We start from the raw sequence: 20,603 nt of genomic DNA on the forward strand, positions 1-20,603 counted from the left end.
TTTTTCTATGTCATATATATAATTTTGTTTTGCTTAATTAAAAGCCTTACCAGCAGCAGTGGTGTTTTATTATTGTGAAAGTGAATTAGTGAATTAGTGACAGTATACGCAGCGACAGAGGGTTTCAAGTTAATTTTTTAGATATTTCTCGTTTTATTTTTAAAAATTTATTATGGCCATTTTACTCATTAGGTTAAATACTTTCGATATCAGTTTAAAGTTTTTTGATATCTGTAATAGTTACGGAATAATCGCCTGTGCACACTTAACGATTACACCCTGTATATATATCATCACGCTTTGACCAACAGGAGAGGAGCCACGGGGGTGAAACCGCGCGGAGCACTTACCTAGTACGTAATACGTGGTGATACGTAAACGTAATACGAAAACTATAAGTGTAAAATTGCATAATTCTAAGTAAAATACGATACACATTACGGTGATATGAAGGTGATGATTTCTAGGAAACGTCAAAGAAATTGTGTGTCGTGTTGTAATAAATAAATTCCTATTTTCAGACCTCCGTCCGATAGGTATAAAATGTTTCTTGATAAGACCTTACTGTTGTATTTTCTTGAAACATTTTGTATAACATTCTGTTCAAGCTGTCATATTCAATGCAGTTTTAGTTTTTTTGCATTTCTCGAAAACTTTATTCGACAATAAAATGTGTTCAAATGTTAAAGCTTTTCATTATCCATACTATAATATTATAAATGCTGAAAGTTGTCTGTCTGTCTGTTACTCAATCACGCTTAAACTACTGAACCAATTTGCATGAAATTTTGTATGGAGATATTTTGATACCCGAGAAAGGACATAGGCTACCTTTTATTGCGAAATATGTACCACGGGCGAAGCCGGGGCGGACCTCTAGTGACTGATAAACGTACATAAATAGTTTTAAATACATAATATAAACTTATATAGATAATTGCCACAGGGCACAGAGCAAACATCGATCTGTATCGATTCTATTCAAATATATTATCCAGAGTATATTTTTCGAATTACCCGAAAACTGCGTATGTAAAAATGGAGAAGTCTTCTAAAATAAAATACATTTATCGAAATGAAACTGACACAGTATGCCTATAAATAATTTATTAAGCTTATGCTTTTATGTACATATATAAAATATCACCTCACACGACACCTTCTAAATCTGGCCGGGGAGGCGCAACAAGTAAAAGTTTATACTCTTGAGGTATGGTAATCTGTCTGGTGTGAAGGGGCGGAAGATTGACGACGGCGGTGGGGAGCCGATATCCGCAGTCGCACATCGGGAACGGTTCGCAGTCGGCGTGGTAAGCGCGGGCGCAGTGGGCGGTGCGCACGCCCACTCGCTCGTGGAGCGGCGCGTCGCAGCGCGCGCAGCGGCCGCGCACGGCCACGCCGCGCCGCGCCGAGCACAGCGCGCGCGCCAGCGCTTCGTGCGCCTCTCGCCCGGCGATTCTGTTCGCGCAGCGCCACATGGCCGCTCCGCTAGCTCCGTCCGCCAGGATCCGGCCCACCTGCGCCGAATTACACGTTTTGACTAGCAATTCCTCTAGCGGCAGGTACGCTATCGCTTCGAAGAGCAGAGCCGGCGGAACCGAGCTGATGCTTCTGAGCAGACGCGTCCACATGTCTGCCGCGGTTTGCGCCGGCACCGTGGGCCCGATTCTCACGCACAATTCGCACGCTTGCAATACTAAATTATTTTCCTTCTCCGAATCGGTGGCCGCGATCAATTCCAAAAATGATTCGAGGGCCGCCATGTGATCGCCGGTCGCCTCTAGACATATCGGCTCGGCATCCTTTGGCCCTAATTCTTTGACAATTGATAAAGCGTCCTCCGGCTTCACTAGTCCGGCGTGTTTGATTAAGAAATCTTTTACATTGTCGGGTTGCGATATACAAAGACATCGAAGGTATATAGTTGGTGCGTGACCTTTAAGACGTCCCATACCTAGAAGGCACTTACCAAACTCCAAAGCTTGTTTGCATGGTAAAGTTTGCATTGTAGTGGCGACAACGTCCATTGGCTGGTCGTCGTTCAGCAACTCCGCTGCAGCTGTTGGTCGCAGTTTTATAAGAGCAGGTAGATGCTCGCGCACTACACGTCTAAATCCTGGAGCTAATTCTGAATTTGTTTGAACATACTCAAAGAGTTCATCAATGTCCTGTTCAGATGGATATTCTAGTTGGAAAAACTCTTGAAAGGCTTGCTCATGATTACCCAACAGGGCATCTATACGCCAGAGTATTCTAGGTCGCGGAATGGCGTTACGATAATTAGGTAAAAGTTGATCTCTCTGCGCACGTATTCGCATCAGAACCGAGAGCCAAGCACGATCGGTCTTTTCACCTTCTGTCCTTGTAACAAGGTCTTGCACTTTCTGAATTAATTCTTGGTCCAAAGGAAGGGACCCATTATGCAGTTGTCCCGTCACGAATTCTAAAATTTCCAATCTTCCTTCGTATTCCTACAACAAAAATAGACTATAAATAACAGCTCCTTTGATGCGCAATGTTTCTTTTTTTTGCCATTTTCCACATACTAATCAGTCAGATATAAAATGGGATTAACAATATTAAATATAGTTTAAAAACTAAAAAACATGCTTTAATCATCAACTGAATCAAAAACTATTGTTTTTGTATTATGAATAATATTTTTATTATTCAGAATAATCGGGTAAATTTATGAAATTATTACATTGTAAATTGTCCGTAATAAGTGTACAAAGTTGTAATTAAATCTGTCCATTAAAAGTGGGTCAAATTCGAATCTAAAGAAGTCAGATACACCACGTTACACACAAACCAACAGGTGAAGGTGTGTAATGTATGCAGCGTGTTAAGAATTACGTCGCATCTGTTAAACTGTTTTTGACCAGACGTGAGTAAAGAGAAATATTAGGAACGAATTACGAATGTGGAAGTTCAATCCTTTTTAACCGACTTAAAAAAAGGAGGAGGTTATCAATTCGGCCGGTATTTTTTAAATGTATGTACACCGATTTCTCCGAGGTTTCATAACCGATTTACGTGATTCTTTTTTTGTTTGATGCGGAATGGTGTCGAATTGGTCCCATAAAAAATTTATTCGGATAGTATCGGTAGTAGTTTTTATTTTATGAGCATTTTTCTGATCTCGATGACTTAATTAAAATGTAGCAAGTAATTTTGATTCACTTCCCGGTAACCGATTGAGCTGAAATTTTGTATAGGTATATAAATTGGATAGCGATGAAACATTATCATGACATATCATATAGAGCTGATTTGATGATGGAATCAGAAGGTGGCCATAGGAACTCAGTATATTGACTCAACTTGATTGAGTTTGGGCTCGTTTGATTCGTGTTGAAAAATACACTAAAAAGTGTTAAAAATAATAACTACGTTAAAAACAACAGACTGCAAAAACGGAAAAGTAAAAAATAAAAAAGATTTGATATTATTAATTAGGGTTGTAACGGAACTCCGCCTCCGCCTCCGTTACTGCGGAACTTCCGCAAAGAATTTAACCTCCGCCTCCGCATCCGCCTCCGCAAAATTTATGCGGAGTCATATCGGAAGTTCATATACGATCACAAACAACGCGCAAGGAGCAACGCTAGGCGACGCGGCCGCTCGGCTGCGTGTATTCAAGTGAAATGGTAGAGAGTTTGCTTAAGCCGCGGGAACACGGCCAAAACACACGGGTGGTGGGAGTGTGAGTGAATGAATAACAGGAATCAACTTGTCAAAGCGTTCGTTCATCAAGGAGGATTCCTTATTGTGGTGGAGATATAACATTAAATATAAAGTTTTGCTCTCATAGTTCTCATTTACTTATCGGCGCCACCAAGTTCAGTGCCAAGCGAACAGTTATTTAGTGCTGCTGGTTTAATTCACGAACCCTTGAGAAACCGCTTAGAAGGCGAACAAGCCGCAAAGCTTTTGTTCGTTAAATATAATTTGCCACTTGTATCAAAATATCTCCATACCAAATTCCATGCAAATTGGTTCAGTAATCAGAAGTTTAGGCGTGATTGAGTAACAGACAGACAGACAGAGTTACTTTCGCATTTATAATATTAGTATGGATATAAATAAATGTTGCTACTCTATTAATCATAAATTTATTTATATTTTCCCAACAAATTTCACCTCCGCCTCCGCCTCCGTTAACCTCCGCATCCGCGGAGGCGAACCTCTTCACCTCCGCATCCGCCTCCGCCTCCGCTAAGTAGGCCTCCGTTACAACCCTATTATTAATTACTACATATTATTTAGATGAGCTATATATTAAATAGGTTTGAAGTCGGTGCCAAGCACTAAGCACTTAGTATTAAGCCCGTGCACCGACATCAAACCTTATACCAAATAATATGTAGTAATTAATAATATCAAATATTTTTTATTTTTACTTTTCCGTTTTTGAAGTCGGTTGTTTTTAACGTAGTTATTTTTATATCAAACCGAGTTATAAGTTTCATCGGGGACTATTGAAAGAAGGCTGTTATAATCTATTTCTTTTGGAAATCGAGATAGAAAACTCACGGGCATATCATCAGTAAAGGCTAGGAGGGCTCGAGCCACCCTCAATCTGTTCTGTTTCCCGAGCGGGCCGGCGAAGGGCGGTTCGCGTGAACTCTGCTCCAGCAGCCGCACGGCTGAGCCTGTGTCATGGTTCACCATCACGCGGAGTGGGGATGGATGACCTTCCTGTTATTTGTAATGTTTTATGTGTTATGTATATAGTTGGTAAAAAAGAAACTTCTATTAACATGCTACTGATTATTAAAATATGTATTATTATTATATTAGAAATTAAAGGTTTTCTAACGGATTTTAAACGCGATTTATTCATTATACTATCATATTATATATATATTTATTAATTATTTAATTAACCTAATCACTACATAGTATAAAACAAAGTCGCTTTCTCTGTCCAGTGTCCCTATGTAGGGACATACATAGGGATGTATGCTTAAATCTTTAAAACTACGCAACGGATTCTGATGCGGTTTTTTTTAATAGATAGAGTGTGTGATTATTATTTATTATGTTTTAGACAAAGCGGGCGAAGCTGCTGGCGGAAAGCTAGAAAATTATATACTAAAACCTTCCTCTTGAATCACTCTATTTATTAAAAAAAACCGTATCAAAATCCGTTGCGTAGTTTTAAAGATTTATCATTATTAGGTACAATGAATAAATCGCGCTTAAAATCCGTAAAAAAATCTTTAATTTCTACATGTATAATACTCACGTAAAATCAAACACTAGAAAATATTACTAGGTATTATATTATTATTATTCATTGAAAAAAGGACTCGTGACGTGATAAGGAAGATTTTTATGTGACTTACAAATATGCATGCATATGTTTATAAGAAGATTATAAATGGAATTCCGCCTTTGTTCCTCATTACTACGGTTTGCAATAGGCAGCTCGTCATGCGCCGACACCCAGTAACCCACAGTTGCAATGTTCCCAAACCTCCTCATGCAGCAAGGTGGTGAGCGCGTCGTGCCGTGCGGAGGGGCGCGCGTGCGCGGGCAGCGGGCGCGCGGCGGGCGAGCGCGCGGCCAGCGCGTCGGCCGCGGCCAGCACGAGCGCGCCGCCCGCGCACGCGCACCGCCCGCGCTGCCCGCACCCCGCCTCCACGTACTGCACCAGCGTGCGCATCGCCCCGCTGCAACCGTCTGCGTAAACATCCATGGGTCACTCTCGGTTCACACGAGGTTGGATCGATCCATTATTCTTGTCACGCGTCCATAGGGACGACAGCGACAACGACTTTATTTTTTTTAATGTGGTAGTTGTTGAATTAAATACAAACTTTTAAGAGACCCATATAATATATGGGTCTCTTAAATTATGCATTCAAACAAAAGTACATAATATTATTTGATTCAGGTCGATAATGATGACGAAAACACCTATTATGTCACATTTGATTGTCGTGAAATGTACCCAATATCTGATGTTTTTTGAAAAATGTGCTCAATTATTTATTTTTTTAACGCACACGACAACGACTTTATTTTTTTTTAATGTGGTTGTTGTTGAATGTATCTTTCATAGTAAAGTGTGTAGGGAAACGCGTAAATTATGGGCAGTTTATAATTGTTTAGAACACATTATAGGTGTCTCGCAACTAAATTAAGTTTTAAGAGTTTTAACTATTGCAAAGTACAAATTTATCTTTGTGTTATTATGAATTTTATTTACGAAGTTTACCTAATGCAGCTGCAATAGCCCCGACTCCGCGCCAAAGCTTCCTTTCTCTTGTAAATACACTAGCGCGATGTGGATCAATGGCAGTGAGAGGTAAAGAAGCGACCACTCGTTCCACAAGCTCTGGTTCTAGGTCTGCTAGTTTCTCAATTAGAGCCTAAAAAAATAAGTTAACTTAAAAAATGATTTTTAAACAACATTTTTCTAAACATTATTTTCAATCATACGACACCGTCAATTTACGATTTGAAATATTGTTGTCTAGATCATAACTACACTAATTCTTCAAACCTGTGTAAAATCAGGTGTGGGCGGATGTTCTGACATTTCACCTCGAACCGCGGCGTCACCCAGTGCTTCTACAAAAGCTTTTTCATTTGAGCAATTCTCCCACAAACATGTCCAAAGCTCTTCACTGAAAATAAACAATAAATACACTAATGACTAACCAAAGAAAACATACCAATGCTAGTGAACTTCATTTTGATTTCTTTATTCTCTTTCTATTTTTATTTTTTTTGTTAAAAAATGAATAACCACTGAGGCATGCACTTTTGGATTATCCAAAATTTTTAAACATAATATATATAGTCCATATGATTAAACTTATAAAAAAGATTTTTAATTTATCCAAGGTGTTTTTTTTTTCAAAAAATATATTAACTATTTATTTAAAATACTTACTACAGGTTAAACTTAAGACAGACTTTCACAACTTGCACAGCCACATTTTTATTACTGACAATATGGGGTCTTTCTGATAGATTAACTACAAAATCACTAGCTAGTGCCTTTGCTTTGGATCCTTGAGTTGAACATAGTAGTCTCAGTGCTTGAAAGTGATGTCCAGATGACATAAATGCCTGAGCTCTAGTTAAGATATCTCGGGGCCCAATACGCACAATCCCGCGTCGACCAAGAATAGATAATGTGCCTTCAGAAATACAAGCCCCAGCAAGGGCACTCTCTCCTGCTTTACACATAGCGCGTGATACACGACCATCAGTCCAATGACCCTGAAATTTGTTATATTTATATGATTGTGTACAACAGTAATTTAAATTCTAATATCTCCACTTCTTACCTTAAAAAATGCAGAAGCATAAACAGGTTCTATATGGGATAAATCTAGTGGTTTATCATAATCATCACCCCATAAGCGTAGGTTCTCTTCAGAATCAAATATTGTCAAGCTGCCTCCAAGCCATCCAAGCCACAGTGGCGTTGTTTTTAATTCAACTCGTTTAATAGGTTTAAGTCCTAAGTTGCTTGCAGATACGGTAACCGCAAGCCATTGCAGTATCAGTCCTCTTGCACAAACAAGTAATCTATTATTAGTATCAAACCATTCTAGGACAGGTAATATATCTGCTGGTCCATCTAATCGCACACCGGCAGCTCTACCACCTGCTACAATTATGACACGAGAAAGTGTTGCAAGTGCTAAAATACGAGCATCTCTCGCTGTCATTGTAACAACTTCCCCTCTGGCTCCAGAAAAGAGGCATGATACTTTAGCAGATCTAACTCCTAAGGGCCTTGAAAATTTCATAAGCCACACTGATCCTCCTGTATCTAGGGCTAATCCAGCTTTCCCTGCCCAAGTCACTCTTAATGTACCCCATGTTTCTCCACCAAGTGTTACTTTACGTAATACGACGCCTCGTACACTTTCGTACTGATATACATATCCGCGTGCGAAACCTGCTAAGAGTCTAGTGCTATCATGGTTATATCCCAAACAAGTTACAGCACCACAATCTCCATTACTGTCGCACACCCAGCGTAATGTCTGGTCATGAAAGGAGAGTAAGTGGCCATGCGCTGTTCCCACAGTTAATCTCCCATTAGATCCAACACTTAAGGCTGTAGCCGTTCCAGCTGATGAACGTTCCTAGAAATTAAATATATAATTAACTAATTTAGTTTATTGACTATACACTATATCTTTGACCATCATAATATTATGTTGCATCTTGGTTGCATCAAAAAATTAAGATTGTCATTGTTGAATGTTATCATGTCATGAAAGTATGTTACTTTGAAATATTTCTGGGCTTAGTCTACACTGTGATCTATACTTAATATTATAAAGAGGAAAGGTTTGTATGTATGTATGTATGGTTTTCACGCATAAACTACTGGACCGATTTCAAAAATTCTTTCACCATTAGAAAGCTGCATCTTCACTGAGCAACATAGGCTATATTGCATTTTCAAAAAAGTTAGAGATCCTTACCAAAAATGCAATAATGTAACCAAACCAAGGTGTAAAAAATTTCTTAATAAAAATTGTTGTTGCGTGCGCTGCGGAATCTATTCCTTGAAGTACGAGGATGGTTCTTATGAAAAAAAAACATAAACATGTAGGTACCACGGGCGAAGCCAAGGCGGACCGCTAGTAGTCATATAAAGTAAAAACAAAAATTGAATACCTCAGCTTGAGATAATTGTTGAGAAACAGCTTGTAAGAAATCAACCTGCAAAGCTGAACAGGTTGCTGGTTCCTTGGGATCTTTTTCTATTATTTCGTCAGCAATGTTAATTTGTTCACTAACATCAGATGATAAAACTTCTTCTAAAGTAGGGGCTTCGCTTGCTGGTAAAGCATATTCAACCTCGTCCAACTGTAAAATATACAGTGACCATTATCAATTCTAGAAATAGAAACGTACTGTGCTTCCATTAACTACTAAGAAATTTTTCATACCTCTTCAAATTCATCGTAAGGATAACTTTCAACGGACTCCAAGTCGGAATCTAATAATGACGGTATCGATGGTGTTTTCAATAAATCCATATTATTATGCAGTTATTTTTCTTTACTAATAAAGTTGTTAAAGTTTATATTTTACGCAGAACATACGTAAAGGCCACAATCTTGTCGACATTACTGCCCTAAGGATTACTACAACAAAAAGGGGGAGGTATTTGGCTGCTGTAGTACTGATATTTGCTAAAGGTTTCAATGCAAGCTTCTTAATAATTAGGTTATGTATCATACCTAACGAAGATTGGCATAATTGTAATAAATTTATTTAAATAACAAGAAAATTGTTAAAAAATCAATACCTAGTTATTTATTTTGAATGTCAAGTAGACCTGAGTAGACCTCTCACCTCTATGATGTAGATTCGTATTTCGTTCTTAAGAAGATTCGTTCGTCTGACGTCTTTTAATTTTGACACAATCATATAAAATGACAATTGACATTTGGATTTTGGTCTGACGTTTCTATAACTTTGCCATATAATGCCCCGAATACCCCACACACCCCATGACCCTAAGAGCAATTAACCTATAGAGTTCTTATATTAAGACAGAACAAAATACATATTTTCTAATCTACTTACTCTTAGTCAATAACAGCATAAGCCAGATTGAGATAGCGATAGAGTATCTACACTGTCTTCAAACGTAGCGCGCCGGCAGTCAGTTTGTTTTCCAACCAGCTGGTGGGCTCAGTGCGTCAAATGTTTTTAACGAAATATTTAGAAAATATAAAGTGTACAGTGTTTCTTTTTATTTGTCAGTGTGCTAAAATAACTATTGTATGTTTAGCAACCGGCTATCACTAGTCGAATGGGAGTTTTGGATACAAACAATGTAAAAATATCTTTCCATCGGTAAGTGATTTTCAGCAAATTGATAAATATTTATGTTTTAAACCTATTTGAAGGTTTTATCAAGCGCTTTTTTGTAATTTTATGTTGTAACTGTAACATTTACCCACTTTATGGGGTTGTGGAATATAAAATAATGAAATTATTTTTAAAAAACGTCACAATAATATCACGTTTGGCATTTTGTTTACCACCGTAGTGTTGTAACACATCTAGCGTATATTATCGATTTATGACAAAAAATCTATTTCATATTAACGTTGATTTATTTATTTTGTTTCATAAATCAGATTTATATGTAGTTGTTGTTGCAAATAATAGATGTAAATTTTTTACCGCAGGAAAATAAAACATACCACGTGGTTGTTTTATTTGCCCTATGTGTTTTAGTTTTCGTTTGTTGTTTATTAATTTCTCTTTCAGATTATTAATAAATTCATTTTGTTTTAGATTTCCTCAGCTAAATAAAAAATGGGTATAAAACGTGAGACATGAGTTGATTGGACGCCGCCACAATTTGCAATATTGTGTTCACTGCATTTCGAGCCTACGTGTTATCAAGATGGATACTCTAGAAGAATTGTGCAATCTTACGCTTACGTTTTTTTTTTGTTCCTGTAGATGATAAATACATTTGATTAAAGAGAGTGAATTTTTATTTTGAAATTTTTTACACATAAGTTACCTACTTTAAATGTGTACAGTGCGACATAAAAGAGATGAAATTAATTAATTTGGAACTAATTTTTTTTCATTATCTGGCAACCCTGAATTATCAATGCAGCTGTCAAGTTGAATAAAAATTTGTTGTTTATTTGGTGAAGTTGAGATAAAATTGTTATTTTAAACAAGAAATTTACTAAAAAAAGGAGAAATCATGAAAAAGGTTAAACGTAGCGGTGTCCGTGATGCCATATATAAAGTTTTCATTCGGTGTTTCTCATAATTTCAAGCTGAAAAACGAGAAAAATATTTGGAAAACGTTTACAGACGTACAGCAGATTATACCGGTGAGATTCTATTTATTTTTGCTCAGTACTACGTAAAATAGAATATTCCATTAGTGACGAGTGTTTAATGTACGTATCTATGGCGATTATTACGTTTTTGAAATTTAATTTGAGGTTATTTGTATGTAAACAAAAACTAGTTTTTATAGTGCGACCAGCACAGTTTGAGTCAAGAAGTTATATCCAATCCAACCAGCCTTAAATAGTATAGTGATAACTATTTTCATACAGCTATCTATGAATCCTTACTTGCTACTTACTAGAGTGGACGCAGGGATCCAAAGTGAGTCTTGGCCTCCGACATAAAAAAAAATAGTTTTAAGCTACTAAATAAATATGTTAAATGTACTATTTGATTTTATTCATCTTAATTCGTTTGTTATAGGGGTTTCTGAAAGCACAGTACGCAGGATAGTGGAGCATGGGAGTAAAAATGAAGGAGAATATCTACAAAAAATAAATAAAATTAAGTAGTTTTCAAATCACCTTGTTTTTTTTACCTGACGGACCCAGAAGGAGCGTAATGTGTTTGAGCCTTAGGTTTGAGCTGTATGTATGTATGTTTGTTTGTTCGTATGTTTGATTCTATGTGCGCCTCTGCAGTCTAAATGGCTTGACCGATTTCTATAAACTAATTCCAAATACATTTAAGTAAAATTTGACCTAGGTAGGTCATTTAAAATACTAATGTATTTTTGTCTTAAATTTACACGATGATGAATGAAACAACTTTAAATCGCGGTATTTATTACTTTTTATTTTTTTGATTTTTATTCTATAGTATCAAGATTGCTTGCGTCGCAGTATCAGTGTTGCTATATGAGCGACGGTGGCGCCCTCATTTTTTGTCATCTCTTTTGTGTCGCACTGTAACTATGTGAAAATTAAACGGTTGATTAAATGACAGTTCTCATAGATGAGAAACTACTATTGAAATACATACTTAATATACATGCGTTTTCAAAGAAAAACCCGCATAGTTCCCATTCCTGTTGGATTTACGGGATCAAAAGTAATTTTTCCAAATTTCATTGTAATCGGTTTAGTAGTATTCGCGTGAAAGAGTAACAAACATCCATCCTCACAAACTTTCGATTTATTAGTAGGATGTTAGGAAAATGTTTTCATTAAGACTGTCCTTTTATTAACTTGTTAAAATGCTGCATGATTCCTTCATGCTGACTGTGCCTTTCTCCTCACTCCTTTAACTTTATCATCATTTCCTTCTTTATTTTAAATTACATTTCAAGTTTTAAAATTTCTTTTATAATGTACTAACTTTCCACCCGCGTTTTTAAAGAAAATCCTGCACAGATCCCGTTCACGTGGGATTTCCGGGATAAAACCTAACCTATGTGTGTATGTACAAAATTTCATTGTAATCGGTTCCGCAGTGAAAGAGTAACATCCCTTCTCACATAATTTCGCATTTATTATATACGTAGGATTAAACAAATAATGTATTCAACTGAAATTAATTATAAGTTTTGTTTTTTTATTATTTATTATTTCACGAAACCGTAAATGCAAAATACATTCACGATTTTATCGATTGAAGCACATCCCATCACTATCACCTTCTATCTATCTAAATACGTACCTATAGTAAAAATGGTGCCATGACTATGTTGAAACGTAGCTTGTTGTCTATAGCTGTCTCATTCTTTCATACGACGTTTTCTTTAGATAGAGAGAAACAAATATATGTAAATTGTATACGCTCGATACAAGTACTCTATAGGTTAATTGCTCTTAGCCATGACCCATATATACAACCGGGTAACGTAAAAAAGTAAAAAAGTGGACGCGCAGCTTTAAATTTTACTCAATTTCTTCGCCCAAATTTGTGAGTGTAAATTTTATATTGCGCACATTGAGATATACATATGCCGTGTTTTCCAATAACAGCACTAGAGCGCATTATGCAGCAATGCTTTAAACGTTGAATGTTCCAATTAGGTATAGCAACGCTTCGCACAATCGAGCACTCTTAAAAGTAATGCGCGTGAATTGATGCGTGCAATCGATTTATCAATTATTAATTGTTGGAAAAAAATTGAAGCTGGGTATCGACTTCGCGCTCCTGGCGCGCGCGCCATGAATGACCGCACCGAGAGTGCGTTCCGCGGAGCGCGTTCCAAATAATTGAAGTATATCAACTAAGCGCGCCTGGCGCGCTTGGCAACCGTTCCAGTGTTTGACCGTTCATCATGGAAGCTAGAAAGAAAAAACAGAAACGAAAAGTGCGTTAGTGGATAAAAGAGCTGTACCGAAAAAGAATGCAGTATGGAGTGACACTTTTAAGAGATATGCAGTTCGAAGTGATAGAAGACACAATAAAAAACTTCACTTCTCTTTGGTTATCCATAATTATTATTCGGAGCGCAACAAACACAAAAAATACGACAAACCCGTCTCCATTGGCGCGCGCGCCACGATTGATGCGTGGTAAAAAACCGACACCCGACGGAACGGACCGCTCTGCGTTCGACCGCTCCAACGAACATTTTGGCGCGCGTTCCAAACTGGTATCCATTTCACGCGGCTGGAGCGCGCGCCAATGTTCGATCTCTTGGAGCGCGAAGTTGATACTCACCTTTAAAGCTTTCGTTTCATTGTAGTTTTTTCGAAATAATCAAAGTTAATTCAAATTGTGTTAAAAAAATAAATATAAGTATGGATGAAGGTACAAACATTGAAAAAAATGTTAACGAAATAATCAAAATCCAAATTACTTAAAATAACCGTAAATAGTTTTCAACCAATTATTAGGTATACCCAAGAAGCTTATATCTAATACACTGGAGATTGCACTATGACCATTGACTTGTCACAAGAAAATATAACCTTGAATGACGTCAGTGTTGTTTTTTGTCTCTTTCTGTGGGTGCCCACACTGGTTTGTATATTCAGGATTTTTCGAAATAGAAAAAACTAAAAATCATGGTCTATAAATAATAACGACATATATTTTTAACAGTATTAATTATATTATAATATTACTGGCCATACTTTATAGGTACATACAATTTTAATTGGTATAGAATGATAGTTTTAAATAACTCTTGGCTACAAAGCCTGGATATGAACCGATATATAGCATTAAAATAACATCCTTTGTAAATAGAGGAAAGTTGTGTTTTGCATCAGATGCTGTTTACCAAATTGTAAGCTACTCAGATCTTCTTTTTAAACGCGTTGCTTCGACGGGTCAATTTCAAGCCAAAATCATCAAAGAAAAACTGTTTATAATAAACGCCTTGCACAAATTTCAGCTAACTTTACAAAGTTTATTTTTCAAAAGGTATTTTTTTCTGGGTCGTAATCCTCAGTAATTTTACCCTTGATGGGCACATATATTTCTTTTTATTTTACTTTTTGGAAAGCTGAAATACCTAAAACAAAAAATATGAGGTAAGTTAAAAAAGTATAAATTTCAATGTAAAAACGAACAATCTTATAACTACATGTGAGTGCAATACCGATGTCGAGTGTTGTTTTATTATTAGTAAAAATTTTGAAAATGGTGTTCTAAATTTCATCATAATATTGTTATTACAATATATTCTCTTCATAATCCATAAAAACTCGTCATCATGGTTACCTTACTTGTTAATTTTGTTTATTGAAAACTTGTTGAAAAATGATAAAGTATTAGGAAAATAACAAATTTAACATGACTGCTTTCTAAAATGATGCAAAATTTTACAATTTTTGCCATTGAAATGATTCTAAACAGGTAAATGCAGGAGTATTGAGGAATATTGTAAATAACGTAAATATACACTTGCCTGTGAAATTCTATGCCAGAATTTGGTGTCCAAACACTTCTGCAATTTTTCACAATGCAATACATTATTTATATTCGGAAAATATTTATTAAATACGCAACAATATTAACTTAAATATTCGAAGCGACGCAATTTTTTTGACACTTATGCCATATTGTCAAAGTGAGAGTTGCTACAATTTTATTATGGTAACTACCCATAATCAGGGAGTATCGTTTTTTAATAATTGGTTCAGATACTTATTTTATTTAGCATAAATAATAATTGTCTCATCCAACAATGCTTCTGAATGACGTTGTTGGCAATTTATCAACAAACTCATGTACAAAAACTAACCTTTTGCACAGAATATTACGGCATACATAGTAGCCTTGGGAAAACTTCGTATTAACAGTGGCAATACCAAGTTAGGTGTGAAAGTGATAAAACACAACAATTTTCTTGTTACACGTCAAATGTTCATACCGAAATCTCCAGTGTATAAGATATAAGCTTCTTGGGTATACCACTTTATTTACACATTAATGAGGTTATTGCTAACTCTATGAATATTTTTTTTCAACACTGAACTTAGCGCAACCTGCTGGTGCGTTTCACGTTCCAATTAAGCATCAGCATAATTCGGCATTGTGCGCCACTGAGTCGCATTATGCCACATGCTCTGTAATTGGAAAACAGCCAATATCTCAATGATTGCGCATCAAAGTTCTGTTTTTACCATAGAGGTGAAATCTTTCTTATCTGTGAGCTGTATTTATTCTGTAACTCTCAAAGACTATAGAGATTAGAGTTGCAAAAAAAAAAACTTTCATGTTGCAGCCTGCAGCAACAGTCAGTATTATCTATGGCCTGCAGGTTACTTTGTAGTTTGTGGTTGTGCTCTTGTGCTTGTTGGTGCTTGTGATTTGAAATTAAATATAGACTTGGATTCATCTTTTCATTTCACAGGATACGAGCTGTGGTATTTTAAATTTTCTTTATTTTTAATAGATTGAAAGTTATCACTCGGTGCATATTGTGTCTTCGTATAGCGTGGTAATTACCTATGTATTTCAACAGCACTACTTAATTATAGTGACGTCATTACAAGTCGCCATTTTGTGCAAGGTATTTTCATCTGTATTCTTAGGACAGTCGTTAAACATAAGCTATGTCTGAAAATACATCTAAGGAACCGCCCTTGCAAACTATGAGTGGTATGCCTCCAAACCACAATCCATGGATGTATGGTTTATATAATCATTATAACAGTTATCAAAGCGGAATGTACCCGCACTTCTATAATCAACAATATTTCAATCAAATGGCAAACAACGGTGGATTCCATAACGAAACACAATTCCAGCCAAGTAAAGACTCTAAATCTGATTTCGGCCATATGCAGTTTTCAAAACCGCCACCGCCGTTACTAGGAATGTCTCCACTTGACACAAATCGACCTTATTTTAATCAGTCGCCTATCAGGTTTAATCTTAACAGCAATCGAAAATCGACGCCTATTCCTCCCACCGAAAATCCGCTTTTACTGAATCACAATAATAACAACAACAATAATAAGAAAAAGCGTAAAAAAGGAAACAATAAAAATACTGGCGACAATGATACTTCCATGGTACCACCTTTGCCCGACCACCCTCCACCATTACCGCCTTGTCCTCCTCCAGACGATCTTCCCAAGCCACCTCCGCCTCCTTTAGATGTCCCATTGCCTCCTCCTATAGCAACTGAAGATATTCCAGAGCCTCTAGGTGAACCTATAGACTCAATATCTAAAGAGGGAACATCTGAATTTATATCCAACAGTGATTCCTCAAATTTTTTACAATCATCTTCAATTCAAACATCAGCTGGAACATGGCCGGAAAGTTTAGAGAGGTATATTAAAAGATGTTATGAAAAGTGTAAAACAGGTTTTGATCGTGATCAAATAGACATTTGTTTAAAAGGACGAATTACAGCAGCAGCTAACAAAGAAGAGATTTGGACCCGAAACTGGGATGAAGAACCTATACCTAGTGTTCATAGCGAAAGGGATAATTTGCAAGTAAAGCCAGTTCAAGGAACTTTAAGTTTATATCAAAAAAATGAAAATACTCCACAAAATAATAAACTTAAGCAAATATTGGCAGCAAAAGCATTTAGTGCAACAAAGAATACGCAAAGGAGGAGACGTCAGCTATCACATAGTAGGTCAAGGTCTCGGAGCCCATCTAAAAAAAGGCATAGGTTAGTTGTAAATATATTTTATTTGCCAAAAAATTAATTTTTTCTATTAATATTTAATATACTATGTAAACTTAGTAGTTTATATTTTTTCATAAAAGTATTTAATATTTGTTTCAGTACCTCATCTGCTTCTGGTGATGAAGTTGAAGATAAAAAGATTTTCAAAAGCAAAGGTAAACCGAAAATTAAGGAAAGATTGTCATTGGATTCAAAGAAAAATGACAAGTATGCAAAAAAAGCCAAAAAGGTAGCGTACAGTGCATTTCAAGTTGAGGATGTACAAGGTAATGCGGAGAAACTGCAGAAGAGGGCAGAGAGGTTTGCTAATAGCCATGTGCCCTCTATTGCAAGCTCATTACAAGTAAATCCTAACAAACTTGAACCAAGTCCCAGGAGACCAATTTTGATGGATACAGAAGGAGATTATGAGATTAATAATATACATATAGTAGGTACTTGTTTAGATATTGAAAAGTCATTTTTAAGGCTAACAAGAGCACCGGAAGCATGTGAGGTTCGGCCTGTTTCTGTTTTAAGAAACTCACTTAGGAATGTTAAGGACAAATGGATAGAGAGACAAGATTATAGATATGCATGTGATCAATTAAAATCTATAAGACAGGATTTAACAGTAAGTAAATTTATGAATTTAAATAATTGTTTATTAATTATAAATAAATATGTTTTGATATTACTAATGAATTTTTTTTAATCCTTTAGGTACAAGGTGTACGGGATAGTTTTACTGTAGAGGTTTATGAAACTCATGCTAGGATAGCATTAGAGAAGGGTGATCATGAGGAGTTTAATCAGTGTCAGACTCAGTTGAAAATGTTATACTCAGAGTTACCAGAAAGCAGAACTAATGCTGCAGAATTTACTGCATATAGGATATTATATTATCTCTTCACTAAGAATACTCTGGGTACTATAACTTTTATATTTGAGCATAGTCTAATAATGGCTTATCATGTGTTACTTATTATTATTATGCTTGGAATGTGAACTAATTAACTTTTTAACATTTATTTTTAATTTTTAGATTTAACAACAATATTTAAATTTTTAACTAAAGAAGACAGAGAAAATGATTGTATAAAACATGCTTTAAACACAAGGTGTGCTTGGGCGACAGGGAATCTGCACAAATTTTTTATTCTTTACAAGACAGCACCTTTAATGGCTGGCTACCTCATGGACTGGTTTGTGGAGCGTGAGCGGAAGCAGTACCTCAAATACATCATAAAGTCGTATGTTATCTATCTTATATTTTTTTATTTGACATAAAAATAATAAATGCTGGGTCATAGATTAATGAATGGCAGTGGGTAATTATATTCAAAGATAAGGTAAGACATGAGTTTTTAAAAGAAGAATGAATATACTAATATTCTCAAATAATTTTTCATTTAACTGAACAAGGAATATTGTGACTTTAAAATCATAAGGTTTGTTAAAAGGTAAACAAAGTTGGAACAATTATAGTTAGTATAGTAAGTTTAATTAATCCACTTATAACTTATAATTTTACATATCAATCATTTTGCAGTTTTTTTAAGGCTTTCTTTTAGTTCTATCTAAATTACTAAAAAATATATAATAAATTCTTCAAGGTAATATTATAATATAATATTATATATTTTGTCCAACCTTTTGGTTGGAATGGGTTTATTAAAATGTTCTTATGTGTGCAGCTACAGACAGAGTGTTCCTGTGGAGTTCATCACAAAGGAGCTGGCATTTGAGTCAAGTACTAAGGCCTTTGAATTTTTAAATCAGTTTCCTCTTTCGTACACTGGCTGCGACCAGACTCAAATTGATTGCAAAGCCAGCCTGCCAGCTATTGCAAATATATAACATTTTCTGTTTGACAGCCGTCCTGTTATAGTAGAATGTTGTTGTGTGGTTATGTAAAACTTGCATAGCCACAGGGTCCAGTTTTGTGACGTGATACTACTTCCAGATCACGTTATTATGCACCTTATTTTGCTAGGCTGAGGCAGCGAACCTATCATCATACTTAATTTTTAAGTTACACATCTGAAGAGGTTGGATGCAGATTTTGAGAGATCTGAGCTTATGAAGATTTGCTTCTGCTATACCAGGAAAGAATTAGTTATTGAAGAAAGTGGTTCAGTGTAAAGACATTTTAAGTGCTATAAACATTCACAAGAGGTTTAAAGTATATTTTAGCAAATGGACAATAAGTGTAAATTATTTTGTAAATATTGATGGTCTTGATTAAATCTTTTAAAATAAATAATTCAGTAATCATTGATTGTAAGATAGTCATATTATTAAAACATTTTGGTTATTTTTTACATTTTTGTTTTATTTTTACACCTATATCTTCTCATAGTGGAAAAACATGCATTAACGTGGCGGTTTTTAAGCTAAAAGTTGTATGTAACTGGAAGCTGCCTGAAAAGCACCCAGAATGGGAGGCTTATTTTTTAATATTGATTAAACATATCAGGTTTATGACTGTTTATTGGGTAAAATGTTATGAATTAAAGTACAAACACTGCCTAAATACATGTAGCCAAATCACAACATAGCATAAAATGATCTGTGATAATATATTGTTTTAAAACTTTTCTTTAAAATTACGCAACTTTGGATGGCTATTGGCTGAGCTACTGAGAGCGGGTGGCAAACCAATCCTCAGAATGCTACAGAGGTTATTCACTTCCACCTTACTCGAGGGCACTGCGCCAAAAGCGTGGAGCAGCAGTATGGTTGTCCTCTTCTTCAAAAAGGGAGACAAAATCCTGTTGAAGAACTACAGGCCAATATCACTGCTGAGCCATGTTTATAAGCTGTTCTCGAGAGTCATTACGAATCGTCTCGAACGCAGGCATGATGACTTCCAGCCTCCCGAACAAGCCGGTTTCCGAAGAGGCTTTAGCACCATGGACCACATTCATATTCATACGCTGCGGCAGATTATACAGAAGACGGAGGAGTATAATCTGCCATTATGCTTGGCGTTTGTGGACTTTGATTCGATCGAGACTTGGGCCGTATTGAGGTCTCTTCAGCGTTGCCGCATCGACTATCGGTATATCGAAGTGTTGAGAAGTTTGTATGAAAACGCCACTATGTCAGTCCGGGTTCGAGCATTGCACAAAAGCAATTCCTCTGCAGCGCGGGGTCAGACAGGGAGATGTAATTTCTCCGAAACTGTTTACCGCTGCTTTGGAAGACGTCTTCAAGCTCCTGGACTGGCAAGGATTTGGCATCAATGTTAATGGCGAGTACATCACTCACCTACGATTTGCGGACGATATCGTAGTCATGGCAGAATCCCTGGAAGACCTCAATACAATGCTCGGTGACCTCTACAGAGTTTCACAACAAGTGGACCTTAGCATGAACATGGACAAGACGAAAATAATGTCAAATGTCCATGTTGTGCCCACTCCGGTATCAGTTGGAAACTCTATTCTCGAAATTGTTGACGAATACGTTTACCTGGGACAAACAGTCCAATTAGGTAAGTCCAATTTCGGGAAAGAGGTCAATCGTCGAATCCGACTCGGCTGGGCAGCGTTCGGGAAACTACGCAACATCTTTTCGTCCAAAATCCCTCAGTGCCTTTGGGAAAGCTAGTATAATAATATATACCTATATGTTTCTCATCAAGATTAAAATATAATAAGTTCTGTAAAACTACCTTCTTACTTCAATAAAAAATAAATTAAACCAAAAGTTACAAATTGATTTATGT

The 20,603-nt window shown here is 36.2% G+C and overlaps 2 protein-coding genes and 1 long non-coding RNA gene across 5 annotated transcripts; 2 read left to right on the top strand and 1 right to left on the bottom strand.

Moving 5' to 3' along the window:
• Positions 1-1,090: 1,090 nt before the first annotated feature.
• On the bottom strand, positions 1,091-9,390 carry LOC123694629 (vacuolar protein sorting-associated protein 8 homolog). 3 transcript variants are annotated; one of them, XM_045640114.1, is made up of 10 exons: positions 9,296-9,390; positions 8,934-9,131; positions 8,659-8,850; positions 7,308-8,117; positions 6,908-7,239; positions 6,515-6,638; positions 6,227-6,380; positions 5,483-5,688; positions 4,537-4,701; positions 1,091-2,471 (listed from the first exon to the last, which is right to left on the bottom strand). In XM_045640114.1, the coding sequence occupies exons 2-10, from the start codon at positions 9,021-9,023 to the stop codon at positions 1,149-1,151; spliced, it is 3,396 nt and encodes a 1,131-aa protein (XP_045496070.1). In that variant the 5' UTR covers positions 9,024-9,131; positions 9,296-9,390; the 3' UTR covers positions 1,091-1,148. The 3 variants fall into 3 exon arrangements, with proteins under 3 accessions (XP_045496070.1, XP_045496072.1, XP_045496071.1); XM_045640116.1 differs by having other exon boundaries at positions 9,343-9,357; XM_045640115.1 differs by having other exon boundaries at positions 9,228-9,335.
• Positions 9,391-10,549: 1,159 nt separating this feature from the next.
• LOC123694659 lies at positions 10,550-11,278 on the top strand. Its single transcript, XR_006751826.1, has 2 exons — positions 10,550-10,856; positions 11,242-11,278. It is a non-coding gene; the product is annotated as an uncharacterized LOC123694659 (long non-coding RNA).
• Positions 11,279-15,503: 4,225 nt separating this feature from the next.
• LOC123694634 (leukocyte receptor cluster member 8 homolog) lies at positions 15,504-19,194 on the top strand. Its single transcript, XM_045640124.1, has 5 exons — positions 15,504-16,873; positions 16,991-17,504; positions 17,594-17,798; positions 17,916-18,123; positions 18,568-19,194. The coding sequence occupies exons 1-5, from the start codon at positions 15,798-15,800 to the stop codon at positions 18,728-18,730; spliced, it is 2,166 nt and encodes a 721-aa protein (XP_045496080.1). The 5' UTR covers positions 15,504-15,797; the 3' UTR covers positions 18,731-19,194.
• The last annotated feature ends 1,409 nt before the right edge of the window (positions 19,195-20,603 follow it).

The sequence above is a fragment of the Colias croceus genome, chromosome 9, assembly GCF_905220415.1.
Source record: "Colias croceus chromosome 9, ilColCroc2.1".
Taxonomy (NCBI): Eukaryota; Metazoa; Arthropoda; class Insecta; order Lepidoptera; family Pieridae; genus Colias; species Colias croceus.